Below are 18,969 nucleotides of genomic sequence, written 5' to 3' on the forward strand. Positions count from 1 at the left end.
TTGGAGGTGAAGCCCTGAGAAAAGCTTGACTCCCAGCTGTGAAATCCCTGGACTGATGGCTACCCTCCAGTTTAGCACGCAGCTAACTTGAAATGATGCAGCTCTTCTAGAGTTTACAAATTTTATTGGACATGATGGCTCATATGTTTGACAGTTAAAAGAGTCATTTTGCAGGAGTTGTGACGCTCATAATAATTCAACCATTGTTTTACAGACACTTGTAACAGAAAACAAAACAACAATTGATCCAAATGTTACCAGAGCATTCGTGATGTGAAACATGACACCAGCGTTTTGGGGCAGTTGACCCACGTTTTAAACCTCTGTAGACCTGCTAATTTGGGTGGAAAATAACATAAAAAAAAAAACACATGAAATAACGCAAGTGTATTCTGTCGTTAACAGGTCACCAGGAGAACAATAACTTTTGCTCGGTAAACATCAACATAGGCCCTGGAGACTGTGAATGGTTCTCTGTCCATGAGAACTACTGGCATGCCATCAGTGACTTCTGTGAAAAGTGAGTAGACAGATACATCTGAGAATGCAAGCTAACATCACTCTGTTTGTATTTACAATTTATGCATTTGGACAATGTACAGATGCTTAGCTGTACACCTTTCTACATGTGAACATCACAACTCTAACAACATTTTCATCGTGTGCTCAGGCATGGAGTTGACTACCTGACAGGCTCCTGGTGGCCAGTGTTGGAGGACCTCTACAAAGCCAACATCCCTGTGTACCGCTTCATCCAGCGGCCAGGAGACTTGGTGTGGATCAATGCTGGAACTGTACACTGGGTTCAGGCCGTTGGTTGGTGCAACAACATTGCCTGGAATGTTGGACCTCTCAATGGTAAGGAGTGCACCATCTAGTGACCAAATACAGATTATTCCAATACAACTATGAATATATATTTATTCATATATTTTTTTTGGTTCATTCTTCATCATTGTTTGATGTGTATCTGCAGCTTACCAGTACCAGCTGGCCCTGGAGAGGTTTGAGTGGAATGAAGTAAAGAAGGTCAAATCCATCGTCCCCATGATTCATGTGTCCTGGAACGTGGCCCGCACAGTCAAGATCACCGACCCAGACACCTACAAGATGATCAAGTGAGTACAAACTTCTACAATCGCCAGTTCGTTAGTTACACGCAACTAAAATTAATAGACAGCCCTGCAATAAATCCTATGTTTTTGTTTAAACTATTACTAATATAGTGCAATTTCCTGAAAGGTGTTCAATATGAAGAACAACAAACCATAAACATTATCGTCTTATTATGAAAGTAGGGCTTATTGCAGTGCTGTTATTACATAGCATTTGTAAACTTGTAATGGCATTTGACAGTAACTTAATATTGACATTTGTGTCTTTACTTTTCTGCCAGACACTGCCTGCTGCAGTCCATAAAGCACATCCAGATCCTGCGGGACCAACTAGTTGGTGAAGGAAAGAAGCTTTCCTATCAGAGCCGGGTCAAAGACGAGCCTGCCTACTACTGCAACGAGTGTGACGTGAGTAGCTATATTCCTCTACTGATTTAACAGCCTTTCTTTATCGCAGCTTTATATTTAGTTACAAGGGACCTATAGATTCTACATTCATATTAACACCTTAGTATAAAACTATATATACTGCATTAAGGTAAAACTTATTGTCAGACTGTAAGAATTCAGCAGTTCCATATACATACTAATCTAATTTATCTTCTTGCAGCATTAGCATATGGCTAATCAATCTAGTGACAAAAATAGGCAAGATATTTATTCATTATGAACCTGGGTCACTTCTGAGCTCTAAAGGGGGACAGGCAATGGGGTTTTGCAAATATAACCACAGATTTGTAATTAGACTATTCCCTCCTGAAATGCTGTCATTTACTCTAGTCACAACCTTAAATAAATATTACATTTACTTATTTAATTTCTGCAATCATCCCAAATGTGCCTCTGCCTTTTCTCCCCACAGGTGGAGGTATTCAACTTGTTGTTTGTGACAAGTGAGAGCAGCAGCAGGAAGACATATGTGGTTCACTGTGAGGACTGCGCACGTCAGCGTAGCCCTAACCTGACCAATGTGGTGGTGCTGGAGCAGTACCGCATAGAGGAGCTCATGAACACATATGACTCATTCAACCTGGTACGCACACACAAACCTCTTATTCAGTATTTATGATTTTCCTGCTTTCGTAGCCGTTCCTTCAAGATCTATTATTTCCAGTTGCGCTGTCGTCTCCAAACATTGAGGTTCCTTTCTGACCTGAAACAAAAACAACGGAATGAAACTGTCTATTTCCTCAAGTATGACTTAGTTTATATAATTTGTGTATTAATTATGTCTGTTGCGTGTCTTGTCTCACCAGGCCTCCTCTTCCCGGTGACAGAGCTCCCCTCCTGCATCTCCTCAGCCATAACCAAAACTCCTGCCAGCCAGGACAAAAGACACAGTTTCACTTTGGTTTCCAACTTACCCTATCATTATTTAAGATCATTTTTGCTACTACTGCTAATACTTGCCGAACAGCCAGTTGAATACGTTTACTCATCATTACTGTTTACAAAAAGAAATACCAAGCCGCCAATAACATACCAGTTTACTCTCAGATGGTGCTTACAACCCAGAAGCCCTGGCAACAGTGAAGTTGAGAACCAGGGGCAGTTGGTGCTGCCATTGAACAAACTGTGGAGGGTAGTTGATGGTTTCAATGGCGTGTTTCTGTCAGTACCAGAGAGAACTTTTTTCTGTTGTTGTCTTCTTGAATACTGATATTTGTACATGCTGTTTGCAATTTTTGTGGGGTGCTGTCTTTTTTAAAATAATTTATTGTTTTGTTTTTTCTAAACTAGATCAGCCTAGATATATACCACATTGGCCTTGTATTTAGAAAAGAGAGAAAATGAAAAATACTAATAATAGAGATATGAACATTTTTCTAAAGCATTAAGAATTTTAAAAAAATACAAATGTTTGGAATGCTTCAAAACATACGGGTTTAACGACTTTGGTTGTTTTGGGGGGGATTTCATTTTGTCTTTCAGATTCTTGTATGTGTTGTAAATCTTGTGTTTGTATGAATTATACTTTTATTTCCTCTGGAGATTAATATTCAGTTGACACTCACCATCAGGTCTTTTGTTCATTTCTTCCATCTCTGTATGAACGCGCTCTTTGAAAAGAAAGAAAAAAAATCATTGTCATCTGGTGTTTGTGTGTTGTACCTCTGATTGTTTTGTTCCAATATGCAGACTTAGTATTTCCTGGATTTTTTTGGCATTGTACATTTAATTTAAAATGTTTCCTCTATTTATTGGATATCAATGTTCTCCCTTTTTTTAATAGGGTTGTACAAGTTTGCATTTTTATTTCTTCATTTTTTTTTTTTTTATAGTGACCGATTGCTCTGTAAGAACTGAAATGTGGGGGTTGTGTGTCCTCAGGAGTGGAGGCTGCTGTTTCTCTGGTGCTTGCCTCTCAACTCCTGCTTTTTCTCTACTGATATATATTAAATGATATCTTTATCTTGAATATAACGCCACCTTTCCTGTAGACAATAGGCACACTGCTCACGTAGAGAAGATGACTAATGGAATGCTGTGTTTGTATGCTCATTAAGGAAAAAAAAACGGCTTTTTCTGAAGCGTTTTGAGAAATGGTAAATTTTTTTTATTATGTAGGGGGCTTTTAGACGAGATTTTAATGATTTTATGATATTATCTGTTGAATATGATAACGGGATAGATGGTGCTAAATGTTCTCTTTGAACAACTTTTTTTTTTTCTGTTTGTCTTCTTAAAATGAGAATTCTATTTTTCCTGTTGCAATATTACCTTCCCCCTTTCCTTCTCTTTGTGGTCATTTATTTATAACTGCACTGTTTAGAGAATTCACACAGACATACTTGCAGACACACACACACACACACCAAACTGAGCCAGACATGTCTTAAACACTTGTGAATTTGTGTGACATTACTATGACTATTAATAATAAACGCTTTTTGATAAATCCAGAAGTGAGAGAATGTGTGTGAGTTTTACTTATGTTGAGGTGACAGCACATCGGTCACATAACTTCACCACTGTATGCCATTTTTACATTTAGCAGACACGTTTGTCCTAAACAACTTAATAATTTATACTAGCAGGGGGTGGGATTCAAACCAGCAGCATTCTGATCACTAAACAACCCGCTCTACCTTCCGAGCAACTGCCGCATCGCCATGTGTCTTAATCTGATGAATATTGGGATCTAGTGGTGGGCAACATGTACACATTTATCTGCCTTAATATGCTATTGTGCATTACTGACACATTAGCCCTCTGAATGCATCACTCAGAGCCTCTTGTCAGAAAAGTTCCCACCTCCTACCTTTACCTGACAAAACATTACTTACAGTTACATGTTTCATTGTGAAAGTGATTCTTACCTGCCAAAAGTTTTGGAGTCTGTCGAGCGGATCACCTCAGCTGGAGACGTAATCCTTTTCGAGTGGCAAATCGACTGGACTGGTTCCAAAAGTGGCCCACGTTTAGTAATACAGGAATTTCCCTTGAAGGACAGAAATATGTTACATTAAAGGCTACAGTGTTTGCTGCATTTGTTCCCAAAGGACAAACTGATTTTTTTTCCACTATATACTGACCACACACACTTCCCACCTTTGATAACTACTGCCCTCAGACGTGTCAAAGCCCACTGAAGTCCCATTTACACCCACTCCTACAATAACAAGTCATATCCCTCAGCTGTGAAGGAAAAAAAAACGTTTGGCACAGCTTTGTCATTCACGTCCTCGACTTGAGCTCGCTATTGTTAGAAATGCGTGTGAGAAAAATAAGACCGGTCAACAGAAAAAAGTTTCCATTTAGACATCAGCTTCCAGGGTAAACTAAGGAAGGAGATTATACTGCAAGCAAGACTTTACAGATGGAGCAGGAAATAGCAAGGAGCTGTAACAAGACTGCAGTTTCCTCACTGATAATTCAACCTGGCAGTCACACACTTTGTCACCTTTTTATGCAAAAAGTACCAGTGCAGTAACACTTTTGCCATGTTGAGGAATCTAATGAGTGTCTGACAGAAACCTGATCATCCATCTACACTATAAAAAGACACAATGTATACTTCAATTAAACTTTATCTGAATACCAACAAAAGGCCCTCAACTGTTTCTTATATAGCATGTCGAACCAAGTGGTATATTATCCAAACATGTCAAGTAACTAAAAATCAGAAAAGCCGTGCCAGTGGGGGGCACAGTTTAAGCTTGTGGTGAACTCATCTATTGCCTTCAAACTGTGTCAGTGAAAAGCTCATTGTTTACTGAACTCAATACACAATGATTTCTGTAGCACTGGATATCATTTTTTTGCTAATCGAAATTTGGTGCATGTTTTGTGTCTCATGGAATGAAAGAGGCTACTTCAGGGGCGTGAAGCCAACAGCCGCCGTCACTGCATTTCACCTTAATTTATGTTAACTGAAGTACAACACATGGAGGGCTCCAAACTTCTTTTGCACTGGTGTACAAGCGCACATTTTAGGTGCACCTGAAACCTGAAAATCAGTTTTATCTTGAATGTGTTTTCTAAAGGTCTACTCTGATAGCCGTTACTGAAAGTGAAACAGACGAGAGCAGCGGCAGGTCAAAGTGTCCTCGGGTCAAGTTAGGGCCGGATGAGGGACGGAGTTTTTGCTGGACTGACCGAAGGAAATCCTGCCTCAAACCACACAGGAAGACCTCCGTCCATCCGTCCGTCCGTCTGTCTGTCCACCCTGCTGCAGTCAGGTGATGATGAGGATAAACACTCTTCCCTTCAGCAGTCCAAACACCACCACATGTTGACAGAACTTTGAAGTCTGTTTATGCTGCTGCTCTTGTTGAGCGTGAGAGGAGAGATCACATAGCAACTATTTTATCTGTAACGACGAGCTCCCCAAAGGACGGCTGACGTGAACTCTTGACAGCAGTGACGCAACGCTGCCGAATCAAAGACCTTCAACGACAACAACGATCTAATGAAAGACAAGACCACGATTCTGATAGGTCAATTAAGTCCCCGGCCCTTTACTATAAATCATCAAGCTGCATGTAGACATAAAATACTGCTGTTTTAGACACACACACACAAAAATCATGTCTTTAAAGCTTTGTAAGGACTATGTTTCCTCACGCACGCACGCAGCTGTAAACAAACATTACAAGCTCTGAGCGGAGGGAAAGGGGCAGAAAATCAGGATCAGACAAGACCAATTATCCAGCCGATGCTCTGATCTTTTCTTATCGTTCAACTGATTGCAGCCTCCCTCGATGACTTTGTTCCCTCTTCATCCTCCTTTTACATCTCCCGATAGCGCACACGTATTTCATCGCACACTGTAAACAGCGCGGGGCCGACGTCTCCCTGCTCGGCTTCACAGCACCTCCTATCTTTAACATCGCGTAGCTGCTGCGAGGCCCTCCGGCGGCTCGTCTTACTGAACCTGCGGTTTGGACCCGTGGTTTGTTAGCCTCTGCAGACTCTTCCTGTCAAACCACACATTAGAGCCTTGATACAGCGTGTAAACCTTTCCATGTAATTCAGTATTAAACAGCTAATGTATCTGAGGATGATCTTTCATGGCTAAAGGTTTAGCTTTGCCAGGTCATGAAAACAGGATGTTTTGAGACCTTCAACACTAGTACATGTTATGTAACTTAGCACTGGTTAATTCAGTATATTTAGTGTATTTGCATATTTAGCAGGAACAAACAAGACAGTTGCTGAACAGATCAGCAGTAACTGAGTCATTCCAGTTCAGACGACTTTATAGTGAAAACTAAAATGATTCTCCAACAACCAGAAAACAAACAGTATTGTCAGCCCTTATTTTTTTTTCTAATTCTTGCTTTGACATTGTAGACTACACTTAGCCTTTATTAAATACATATTTGGAAGCATGGCGGTCCGTATTTAAACACAGACAAACAGATCCTGCACGCACAGTCTCGCCCTGTCGCTGGTAAACACTGCGTGCACTGAGGTAACCCTGATGACTTCACAGCATCTAACAGGAAGAGGGAGCTGTTCCTCCAAAGCCGGGAGAAGTTTCCAGCAGCGAGTCGAGCCGAAGGCCATCTCGCATTAAAACATAAAAAAAGAACATTAAAAAAAGATGAGAGAGGCTATCAACAATCCATAACCCCTCGTTTTTTTGTTCTTGCTAATTGTACCCGGACAAATAAAGCAATGATGACATGCAGCCTACAGGTCAATAAATCCCACAGAATCCTTTAATAACAGTTTGCCCTTAGTGAAGACAAGAATGAATGACTAAAGATATTCAAAGGCTGCCTGCTGGTAAAGCAGGTTTGATGAAACAGCGTGCATCTTGAATTCTCTTCCTTACTTAGCTGGTCTGAACAACTTTTTCTAGATTGCTGTGGGAAAAAAAAGCTCCAGTTTGTTTCTAACTTTGTCTCTGCTGCCCTTCCCCCTCATATTCAGCTCTCCTGAACCTCAACTTATCAGGCCTCACTCTGACCCCCAACAGGCTACACCCAGCCCCCACTAAAACAGGGACAGGGTGAAGGGGGGGGGTAACATGTCCTGGATATGAGAGGTGGAATGCAAGCGCTAAGAGGAGATGTTGGAGAAAGGCATAGGGGGGGCTGATAAGCCTTGGTGGGTGTGGAGACAGAGAGAGAGAGAGAGAGAGAGAGAGAGAGAGAGAGAGAGAGAGAGAGAGAGACACAGAGAGAGAGAGAGAGAGAGACAGAGAGAGAGAGAGAGAGGGATGGATGCAGGGGAGGGAGGGAAGGAGAGTCAGCACTGTGGATAAATGAGGGGGGGGGGTAAAAAGAGGAGGGCAGACAGACTGAAGTTTGACATACTTAAGACAAAGACCCCAGCAGTTGTGAGCTGAGTTGTTTTCAGCCAGTGGAGAAGGAATATCTCCGTTCCTTACTTTCATCACAGCAACACAGGATTTTTGATGGTGCGCGCGGAAAAGAAAACAGAGTCTCTGGGACACAATCAGCTCCTGACAAGTCTGGATAGCGGAGAGAAGAAGCAGCAGGAAGACCAAAGCTGCAGGAACATACCAGCACCAGATAGATAAGGCTTTTAGGAGGGAACCTCAAAAAAAAACACACACACCAAACACTCTTTAAACGTCACGCAAGGAACAGTGGGGGAAAAAAGCAATTCTGTCTCTCAGGAGAGGAGTCGAGAGTTGAGGGGATCGAGAGAAAAGGACTCTGAAGAAGAAGTGTGAGCGCAGAGCCCGACATCAGTTGTCTTGAGAAGCGAGAAAAGCAGCAGCAAATCTGGAGGACGAGCGGCAAGAGGTCCATCTGGCCCCACACAACAATGTGAGTACAAGAGCAGCTGCATCACTCGGCGGTATGAAAACATCTCCTGAGGTTTAAATGGGATTGATGTCAGGTTACAGTGACAAGTGTAGGGGGGCTCTTAAACACCAAATGAATCATTGCAGACAACGGGATAGAATGAATGAGCAACAGAAAAGCTTCCTGCAGTATCCGAGCGTCATCGCAGCGAGAGAAGCAGCCGAGCATCTACGAAGAGTTTGGATTTCGTGTTCGCTCACTAAGAATTCCCTCATTCGGGTCAAACAATGACATGACGTGTTATCCAAAGTAAATACTATTAGCAATAATAAGAACGGTGAGTAAAATGGGTGGGGCACCCGAATGTATTTTCAGTGAGGGGCGCAGTGAGTCACACACCTTCCTGTCAGTCCTTCCTGCGTGACCTTCAACCTTAAAAACAACACTTGGGACAACAATGGGAGACAGATGTGGGAAAAAAAACCACAAACTCTGAAGCAGATCAGGCGGCACATCGTAAATAATGTCTCCCACCGTCAGGTCTGTTATTCACTGTTAAGTGCAAAACTGAAATACAATTTGAGGCGTTTGAATACTGACATCCATTGAGTTTGAGCTTCCAGTGAACTTCACCCAACAAACTAGACCCGTTCCTGGACAGCAGCAGCTTTTCCTGCTCAAGCAATGCCTTAATGTTATTTTATTACATGACCCATCACACACACCACCACCGATTAGAGGCACACACCACTTTGGATCGCATGTCAGAGCATCCTGGTGTTGTGCAAAAAAATAAAAAATAAAAAGCCATATTTCTTTTTTAATCACACCATAAATCTAACTGTGGGAGGTCAGCAAAATAAACAGCAAGTAGGGCTGCACAATATGATGAAAACAGAAACATATTGCAATTATTTTGATGGATATTGGTGTATGTTACACAATAAGTGGGAATTATCATTATTATTTTTTTCAGTTTTCAATTTCACTGTAAAAACTAAATTTTTTTGTGCTTTTTGTTTTGGGGTTATTTTCCACATGCACCTCTGCAGCACTACAGTGTGGGTATAAAAAAAAATTGCCCACTTAGTGCAAACAAAAGTGAGAAATGAGGATTACACATGCGAAAGCACCTGCTTGCCATGTTAGCTCAAGGAAACGCTGACCTGGCCACGTTATCTCCACTGGGATATTTCCACTGCTGTAGTGTTTTTTTCTTTGGCAGCCGGTCTGTGCCCGTTACTCACAGATGTCCCCTCTCTGACTCGGGCATCCCCGATGCATCCTGACCTCTGAGAAGTGAGGATATCCTGCAGCAGACACAGCTGCATACCACATAAAATCTGTGCTACTACTAATGAATGCAAACTGAAGGAGCTTGAATCGAACCCGAACTTAAATGATAAACCTGTCGCTACTTCTGATCTTAAAATATGAGCCATGTTTTATGACATTAACACAGAAATGTTAAATTATAAAGCAGACGGAAAATTAGTCACCAACATTAACTACAAATTAATGTATGAGGACTTAACTATCTAATATTCTAGGCTTGGGTGCGTCAGGATGATATCACTGAAGAGAGAAAAATATGAGAAGGGTATATGGACCATTATTGTTTTCCGTTTCTGCTTTGTTTTTCCAGCGAGACACAATTTCTTAGTTTCTATTGTTGATTTTTCTTAATTATGACCGCATCTACACAGCGCTGCTCTGGAAATTTTTTGGTTCAACATTACAATTTAAATATATTAATGTTGGCGCAGTTTCAAAAAGAAAAAGTATTGTTCTGATCACATGCTAGTAGTGGTTGGATCTGAGTTTCAGTCTTCAGTACGGTCTGTACAGACCACACCCACTTGTGCACCAACAGACTTTGATGCGAGTTAGCCTTCATCTCTCCACCACGCAAGCTAGATATTGCAATTACGGGGCCCTTTCCTTTGGTCCAATCAGCTCTCTGATAATCATCACCTCAGGAGACAGGATAGCAGGAGGCCGGCTTCCTGATGGATAAAAGCAGTAACCCTGTGGTGAACCCAGAGCCACCAAGCACAGTGCACACATTCAACCAAAAGTACCACAGAGGCCCGACCGACTGTTTCACTGGTGCCAACTCTGATGCCACAGCTGACCAGTTGTTTTTTGCTGCCCACAGTTCACTATGAGTATGACTGGTACTCTAGAGAAGGGGGCACACCACCAGGCCCTGGACCTGTCTGAAGAGCTGCCGCCCCATCACCACCATCACCACATGAACCACCACCAGCATCTTCACCACTCCAACTCCCTGGCTTCCACCACCGCTGTGGGCGGAGGCAGGGAGACGCCATCGCGCGTGGTCGTTCCCCCTCCTTATTCTGCGGCTGAGAGCGGCGGTGGAAGCGAGGGTCCTCTGGAGCTGCGGGGGTCTCTGGACTGCTGGGCCTGCTCGGTGCTGGTGACGGCTCAGAACCTGATTATTGCCACGATCAACGCCTGCCTCGCTGGAGTGGTGTTCGGGACCATCCTGCTGCCGGCCATTGTCATGGTGGCGTTTGGCTTCCTCTGCCACTCTACTGTAAGAAGGGGGGGACTGGGGCGAGGGCGACTGTGAAGTGAGTGTGAGGACTGAATGCATGCTGAAGGATTTTCAGATGTACTTATTTATTCGGCGAGTGTGGCCAGTGAGCAGTCGCACTGTAGCTGGCAAAGTGCTTACAAGAGCTGCAGCTAAATCGTTTTCATGACCACTTCATCTGCTGATTATTTTCAGGAATACGATCGTTTAGTCTATAAAATGTCAGAAAGCTGTGAAAAATTCTCATCCTAATTTTCCCAGAGACCAAAGTGATCTCTTCAAAAAGCCATCTACTTTATTATAATGTATGACAAGAAGCAGCAAATCCTCACCTTTAAAAAGCAAATGTTTTAATTATAATAATAAGCAAAAAAAAAATATAGACATGAAGTCATATACCTACACATTCAAAAGCTAAAAAGATACTCAAGTGTTTACGCACATCTGCTACGTCTAAACAAAGGATGAGCGTGTCGGGGGGGGAGGCGGGTGCACCTCTCTTTTTATGGAACATCTAAAAGCCCTAATCTCATAACTTTGATCCAAAAAGTTTGAAATATTTGTGCCTGGGGCTTAGGGTGGGGTTTGGCTCCATCGCTGATGAGAGGTTTTATAATCAGATAAGTCTCCGAGGTTCTCTCAGATGTTTGAGAGATGGGCTGAACTGCAGGGGGTGCAGGGTCAGGAGTCCAGGGAGCCAGACGTCAAAGCACTAAAGTTAAACGCTGCTCCGGTAGTTGGTTGGAGATTAAAGGATGCTTGGAAACGCAAAAAACGTGAAAATGCTTGGACTGAGATGAGAACAGCTGAACATATACGAGACATACGGGGCAAACTCACACAAAACAACCTAGTTTGACCCATCTGCGATTATCCCGGCGCTACCCAAAAAGTCATCATGGGTCAGAGGCTTTTAATGCATACCTCTGGCATTTCTGCAAGCCGACGACCTCCTTAATGACCAGAGAGACCGGGATTCTCTCAGTTCTCCTGCTCGCTCACAATAAGACCTCATGTGACAGCAGCTTAGAGAAGGATTAACCAGGACCTGGGAGGATGGAGAGAGAGGGAGAAAGAAAAAAAAAATTGGTGTGAGGGAAGGTAGGTCCAGTATTTAGGGTTCTTCGAACAGAGCAGGCAACGTTGAGTACACGGGGGAATCTGGAGCCATAGACGAGGCCTCACCAAGTACAAGTAAACATGGGAATACTCCAACCACCAAAGCGTCCCTGAACCTTCCCCCTTTAAAAAAACCCACGTAGCACGATTAGATCGTCTTGCCTCCCTCCATAGTGTTTCTCTTCTCCAGCTGGCCTTTCTTTCTTTCTTTCTGGCCAGCTGTAACCTTTGCCACAGTGTTTCTGTAATTTCACTACAAAGAACTTTCATTGATACTATTCAGCTACTTGTTTTTCTTTCTGTTGCCAGTACATTAGATTTATAACGACAATTAAATGAATCTCGAGACATAAGTTGGTTGCCGAACCCCTAAAAGTTGGCAAAGCAGCTTTTTAAAGCTTGAGTGGGAAATCAGTCTAATTATGCAACACTGAAAACTTCAGATGTTATCTTAAAAATTTGATTCTGGACATTTAAAAAAAAAGAAAGAGAAAAAAAGGCTAAAATACAGTACAAAGTTGTTGTTTTTTTTAAAAAAAAAATGGATATCAACAAAGGAACAATATGTTAGAATTAGATCGACATACAAATGGGGGGCAGCGTACCACCAGAGTAACCACTAACTGCTGCTAACCGTAGGTCTGCCCGGACCGGGAGCGTGAGGCGCCAGAGTGGTGTCGGTGCAATGCAAGTTCGCGAACCAAACCGTAACTTTGACCTTACTGGCGCTTCATTTACGATAGCTATTAGCTTGTCAGCGTGGCCGGCTCCTATAATAAATACTCCACTCCCCCTTGCCTCCCTCAGTCCGTCTGAAAAAGTGTTTAACTCTCTGGCCTTTCTCTCGTGCAGCCAAACGTTCACATCAGCGATAAGGATGATTCAGGCCTGCTGTCTCTCCACTCCACTCTCCCACACTCGAAAATCCTGACCCCTTTTACCTCCTCTCCCACTCCCCCCCGGTGTTATTGCTCAACATGCTGAGGTGCAATATACTGATCAGCATCTTTGAATGATTCACAGTATTTTTATCAAGTCCCTAAAAGTTGTTAGTTTAGCGAATTATCAATGGAGTATATGTATTTGTGTGTCTGTGCGTGAGAGTGAGTCAGAGAGAGCTATATCGCCAACTACCAACTGGTGTCTGCCCTCACCTCATATATATATATATATACACACACACACGCACGCACGCACACACACACTACTCAGGGTACGTCATCTGCACTATGAGTGTTTAAATCACTGGTTGTTGTACATGTACAGGGGCATAACAAAATACAGAATAAAAGAAATACACACGTATCCTTTTTTTTTTTTAATTTTGGGGGGCCACTTTTTCCAGCCTTTATTACAATAGTGACAACTGGAGATGACCTGTTAATCCACCTGTTAATCTAAATATGTATATGCTGACCGTTTGTAATCATACGGATGCAGCGTTGTGGATGAGATCCTGACCCTCCATACATCTTGGAAAGTGTCAGAGAAGTTTTCGGCTCTAAATTACAGAATCGCGATCAGTAAACGACTGACGCTGTCTGACTCTCTCACTCACGGGGAGGGTGGCTGTTTTGTGGGGGAAAGTTCACTGAAGTCTCGGTCAACAGGGCTCACTGTCGCAGTGGTTTTTCAATACAAGTTTGCAGAGAAAACAGCAAACACAATATGGAAGGAGACAAATACATGGTGAGAAACCAATCAGATCATAAGACGCAGAATAATAACAGAAGACAGAATAGTTTGGTTTTTTTTGTTCTCCCCTTTTGCAACTGCAAAGGTACCTTTGAGCAAGGCTCCAGTGGAACTGCTCAATGGCCACCAGATCAGACTGGGGTTTTATTGCGCTTACATTTACATTTTAGGGCATTTAGCAGAGGCTTTTGTCCAAAGCGCCTTACAGTAATTCATACAGACATTCATACACTGATGGCGGTGGCTGCCATGCAAGGTGTCGACCAGCACATAAGGAGCAGTTTGGGGGATCAGTATCTTGCCCAAGGACACTTTACAGACCAGGGGAATCAAACCAGCGACCTTCTGATAACAAGACTCTGGAACATGTACTTCCCTCTACAGCTAACCTGGTCAAACACAGGTTTACAAAATATCGACTCAGGTTGAACGCCAAACTCACCTCTGCAACTGCCGCCTTCCTCCTTGTCTCAACAGGTCCGCCCTCATGGGACGACCCCCTACTGCTCAGACCTGCTGACTGACGGAGGCTGCGTGGCCCTCCTGGTGGTGGGCTTCCTCTTGGTCACCCCTCTGCTGGTTCTGGCACTGGCCGCGTACTGCCGGCTGGCCCGACATCTCCAGCTGGGCCTGTGCTTCATCCCATACAGCCGGGCCGTGTACAAGAACCTGCCAGCCACCCAACATCGCGGCCTCAGCACCGGCTGCTGCGGTGGGGGAGCTGGAGCCGATGGCGGTGGGAAGGGAAAGGTCTGGGTGTGAGGTGAAGATCGGAAGACGGTGGATGAGGGCAGGGGGAAGGGAGGGAGGGAGGGAAGAAACCATTAGATAAAGAGCAGGAAGGGATTTGAACAAGAGAACAAGAGGTTGCATGACCAAGAAAATATAGTGGATGCAAGGAACAGTGTGCATACCAGAGCATAACAACCACCTGAACATCCTGGAAGGCAAGGTACATGAATACTGACACATGGCTCTACCACTTTAGAGCAACATTACTGATTAACTTTATTGACCAAGGATTTTTTTGGCTGGTATTAATCCACTTGACTCATTGGCTGTCACTGGAATTTTGACTATCTTGTAAATTTCCATGTTGTCCAGATATTGAGCAAAAGACTACCACGAACTCAGCTTGTAATCGCCAGCAGGGACACATTCACTTGGTCAAATGCATAATGTTTAATGTATACAATTATAGTAAGATAATAGCATGATACTATTAAATTCCAGTAAAAAAAAAAAAAACACTAAAAAGATTGTATTGACACAAATCTCTTATCACATTTATATTATAATGCCAAACATATGTCTAAAGTAGTTTCATGGTCAGTTGTTGCAAAACTGTCACCGCGGCTTTTCTTACTATGTCCTTTTTTATAAATAAAGTTGTTTTTTTTTTATTGTGTCTGGTCTGGTGTCATGTCTGTCCTGTGTGAGCATGGGGTCGGGATAGGTTATAAGGCCACTACTAGAAAAAAGGGAAAAAAAAAAAGGTTATGCAAGACGATTTCCAGTTAAAGGGCCCACAATGATGTGAACGTACACGCAGTTAAAAAAAAAAAAACACATCTGGGGGCCTCCAGAGCCACACAGCAGACGGCCGTCCAAAGAAAGTTTCCGGTGAAAACAGGCACTATTGTTAGAAAATGTCCCCTGAGAAATCATATCAAGAAATGATCACAGTGGGCTTTATGAAATGCATGCAGGTGAAGCCAGCCTCGTGACTGAGCAGAGAGAGAGAGAAAAAGGCCTCAACTGTGGTAAATTTGACAGTGTATTGTCCATGTCTCCCCCAAGTGGTGAAAGAGTGGGAGGACACATGAGACAACCAAACTGGGAAAAGAGGACTGTTCCCACAAAATCCCACATTATCAAAATTATATAATGCATTAACAATTGACTGCACATGTCAAATTTAAAGACTATTTGCAGCCATTCACAGGTTGTATTATGTCTACAAGTTATAAAGTTAGATCAGTCAATCTAAGTACATGAGTACATTTTAAAGATTTAAAAAAAAACGTAATATGTCCAGTATTTGAAATGAAAGATACCATAAGTCTTGTCGCTGTTTTCGCCAACTTCCTGATAAATAGCAAATTGCTTTGATTTCCTACAAAGCAACACAGGATTCATTTTGGGAACCACAGCTACAAACCATCACCGCCCACTGAATGGACAGATTAAATGGCGATGCAGTTCACAAAAGGGACTGTAATCCGAGAATAATCACTTTCAGTGAATTCATGAACGTGGAGCACACAAAACGCTGAGGAAAGGACTCTGTACGTCACAGTAATTCATAATTAAACATAATAATGTGTGTTACTGATTTGTATATGACGAAAAACAAACACACCTAAAAACATACCTGTAGTTCTATATTCTCAACATCAGTAGTATTCAAAGTTTCTGTGCCCATGGCCAATCCAAATCTCAAGGCACACTTCATATCTCTATAACTCTAGTGCATTGCCCGTAGGAAGCATGTATTCCTATAGAAAAGTGGGAGTTTAAGTAGCTTTTTCATGGATGACCAAATAAGGCTTTGTTTGAAGGTGGGACATCAGGGATATAATTGGCTGTTTTTGACTACTTTTGATGATATAATTATATTTCACCTTAAAAACTATTTACCTTGCCTTGTTTGGTGTCATTATTTTCAGCACAAACTCACATGTGTGACTGTACAGTTATTTTTTTCATTTTGACAGACTATATTAACACTATGGACCTAAAATCACAAAATTACATAAAATCAGAGTAGGAAAAAGTTAGATTGTTTTTACTGTGAAAACCACAAATATGTTTAATGAACCAAATGCATTAGTTATCATGTAAATATAAATTGATGTTTGCTAAGTTTGTGCATAAGTTTTTTGTTGTTTTTTTTAAATTCACAAAGTTATATGTAACTATTTACATTTAAATGCAGGCAATGCCTCAGGTTCAGGGCTCCTCAGCTCATTCCTGCCTGTTCCACATTCAGCAGTCTCCTCCATGTTTTGACTCACAACACCAAAAAAAAGGACTACACTACACACTAAACACACTACACCAAACACTACATTACACACTAACTGTACACTCCAAACACGCTACATGTCACAAATCTCTCAATTCTCAAAACTCGCCACCACTGTCGCTGTCTATATCACCACCGCCGGCGTCCCTCACACAACTTCCTGTTCCTCAACAACCAAACTTGCTGCTAGCGGACACTTTCGTGACAAAAGCCCGTTTTAACCATTTCTTCCTGCACCAGACACAAAGCAAAGGCGATGGCAATGTTCGCGAAAAAGCGTGGCGGACATTATTTACCTTAAGTCCGGTTTTGGAGGTGCTGGTCCGTGGACTCGGGAGGTGGGCCGTGTGTAGCTAGCAGCTAGCAGCTAGCTACACACGAACATCCACGGATTCCACTTTGTTGTCCTCGCCTATCTGGATCTCCTCAGACCGGAACAGACTCGGTCCGGACTCATTTAGTCTAATTAATCCACAACAGTCAGTTTAGACGCACAGAACGGACCGAACCGTTGCAAAATCCCGGTCCAGCTCACACGCTGCAGGTATAAAGCCGCTTGTTTCTTAAGGTGTGTGGAGGAACTGAGCTCTGCAGTGATTAGCTTTGCTGCGCACGTGGCTACGGTGTGCAGTGATTGACTCTGGTGCGCACGTGACTGTGGTAGCTATGGTCAACACTGCTAATGGAATTCCTGAAGCATTTATGAAATAATTTATTAATGGTGTCATTGTAGTCCAAACAAATGCGAAGTTGCACACCCTTGAACCAAGCAGCAGCCATGTTCAAACTCTCAGATCAGTCTGATCCTGATCTGCAGAGATATTTGAGGCACACATACACAGACAGACATACACACAGATTCTTTACTGAGAGATATTTCTTTTTTTAAAGATGTAGTGTTATATGTATGTGTATATTGTGTAGATATTGTTCTACATAAATGTCTCCAAACAACAGCGTGGACGTTAGCTCAGAACAATCTTCAGACTTTCACCTTGTCTCACCCTGCTGGAGATAGTTTCATTTATTTAGGGTGCAGACCCACTGTAGACAATTCCCACCGCCCATTGGCCCAGACTCCACACTTGTCTACACTCACCGGCCGCCCATTGGACCAGAGTCTACAGTCGCTTGCGCTTCGCCACGCTCGATTGGTCCAGAGTCTACAGCTCACACTCCTCCCCGCCCCCTTGCGGTGATTGACACTTGGCAGTCAACGACTGTCGGGGCTAGCCAAACAGCGACAGTGACATTTATCCCAGAGACAAATTTGAGGTAAGAGTTGTTATCGGAGTCGTTTCTTCTCCAGCCACTACACTGACTTGATCGTAGGTTTTACCTATGTTTTTGCTGTTAATGTTCTTTCTCGCGTAGTAACACAGTCTGAATGATGTTAGGTATGTCCTATCGTCATGTAGCCGTGATTCCATTCATTCAAAAATGATCATGACAGTTCATTCATTCATTCTCAGTTCATTCATTCATTCTTTCTGGTGGATGAAAGTGTATTGTTCATGATTCTTATTCTGTAGTATGGCTAATTTAAGTCAGGTAAAGTTTACAACCTGTCCAGAGGGCAAGTGCCAGTTATTTCAAACAAGAACATTTATCATAAGGAATACCTATATGAAAGATCATTCAGATATTTGACTGCACTTAATAGATGCTGTTGCATTTCAGTACATGGGAAAGAGTTCAAATAGAAAGCAAAAAAACACATTAATTGGATTAGAATTATCCTAATTAGTAGTGACTTTCTGTCTACCTCTGCATGTCAGAAGTTGTGACAGGTGACAGCTGAACTCTTGCTGCAGCTATTTCTAAAACTGCTTGTAAAACAACCATGTCAATTGAAATCACAAATTCTGTTAATCCCTCTCTCCCTCAAACACCACCTCCCCCAGCGGTTCAGCATGGAGGCCGCCATCATTTACCTGTGTCACAGAGCTGGCACACACCTGGAGGAGCCTCTGTCAACCTGTGCATCCTCACCCATAGTTCCTCCAGCAAGCCTCCTCTCCCCTTGCTGCTGGAAAAGAGTTTTAGGGCTGAGACAATATTCAGCATGGCCCGCTGTATTTTCCAGGTCATAGGCATGAGGACAGAAGAGACGAGGAGCCCCGTCTGTCCACTCTGTGACCAACCAACATAGCATTCATCTTGTATGACATGTAATCCATTAGCTTTTTCACTTATGCTTTTTTTTGGTCTACACTGTGGTGTAGT

General features: G+C 42.7%; 2 protein-coding genes and 1 long non-coding RNA gene across 10 annotated transcripts in view; 2 read left to right on the top strand and 1 right to left on the bottom strand.

Annotated features, from left to right (window-relative positions):
* The window catches only part of kdm6ba (lysine (K)-specific demethylase 6B, a), a 98,368-nt gene extending 94,350 nt beyond the window's left edge, over nucleotides 1-4,018 (top strand). For all 7 annotated transcript variants that reach the window (XM_037112508.1, XM_037112509.1, XM_037112506.1 and 4 more), the window contains 6 exons: nucleotides 406-520; nucleotides 671-858; nucleotides 977-1,118; nucleotides 1,397-1,523; nucleotides 1,978-2,148; nucleotides 2,372-4,018. In XM_037112508.1, the coding sequence (XP_036968403.1) occupies nucleotides 406-520; nucleotides 671-858; nucleotides 977-1,118; nucleotides 1,397-1,523; nucleotides 1,978-2,148; nucleotides 2,372-2,389 (761 nt within the window). In that variant the 3' untranslated portion in view covers nucleotides 2,390-4,018. The remainder of the gene's footprint in view (nucleotides 1-405; nucleotides 521-670; nucleotides 859-976; nucleotides 1,119-1,396; nucleotides 1,524-1,977; nucleotides 2,149-2,371) is intronic.
* Nucleotides 108-14,294, bottom strand: LOC119027372. Of its 2 annotated transcripts, XR_005077364.1 has the most exons (8): nucleotides 14,158-14,294; nucleotides 11,826-11,949; nucleotides 4,436-4,557; nucleotides 2,369-3,175; nucleotides 2,165-2,268; nucleotides 982-1,103; nucleotides 687-874; nucleotides 108-511 (listed from the first exon to the last, which is right to left on the bottom strand). It is a non-coding gene; the product is annotated as an uncharacterized LOC119027372 (long non-coding RNA). The 2 variants fall into 2 exon arrangements; XR_005077365.1 differs by lacking the exon at nucleotides 11,826-11,949 and having other exon boundaries at nucleotides 14,158-14,292.
* tmem88b (transmembrane protein 88 b) lies at nucleotides 7,856-15,123 on the top strand. The gene is made up of 3 exons (XM_037112518.1): nucleotides 7,856-8,362; nucleotides 10,500-10,901; nucleotides 14,193-15,123. Exons 2-3 carry the CDS (start codon nucleotides 10,506-10,508, stop codon nucleotides 14,475-14,477), a joined length of 681 nt encoding a protein of 226 aa, XP_036968413.1. The 5' UTR covers nucleotides 7,856-8,362; nucleotides 10,500-10,505; the 3' UTR covers nucleotides 14,478-15,123.
* Nucleotides 15,124-18,969: the final 3,846 nt, after the last annotated feature.

This window comes from Acanthopagrus latus, chromosome 10 (genome assembly GCF_904848185.1).
Source record: "Acanthopagrus latus isolate v.2019 chromosome 10, fAcaLat1.1, whole genome shotgun sequence".
Taxonomy (NCBI): domain Eukaryota; kingdom Metazoa; phylum Chordata; class Actinopteri; order Spariformes; family Sparidae; genus Acanthopagrus; species Acanthopagrus latus.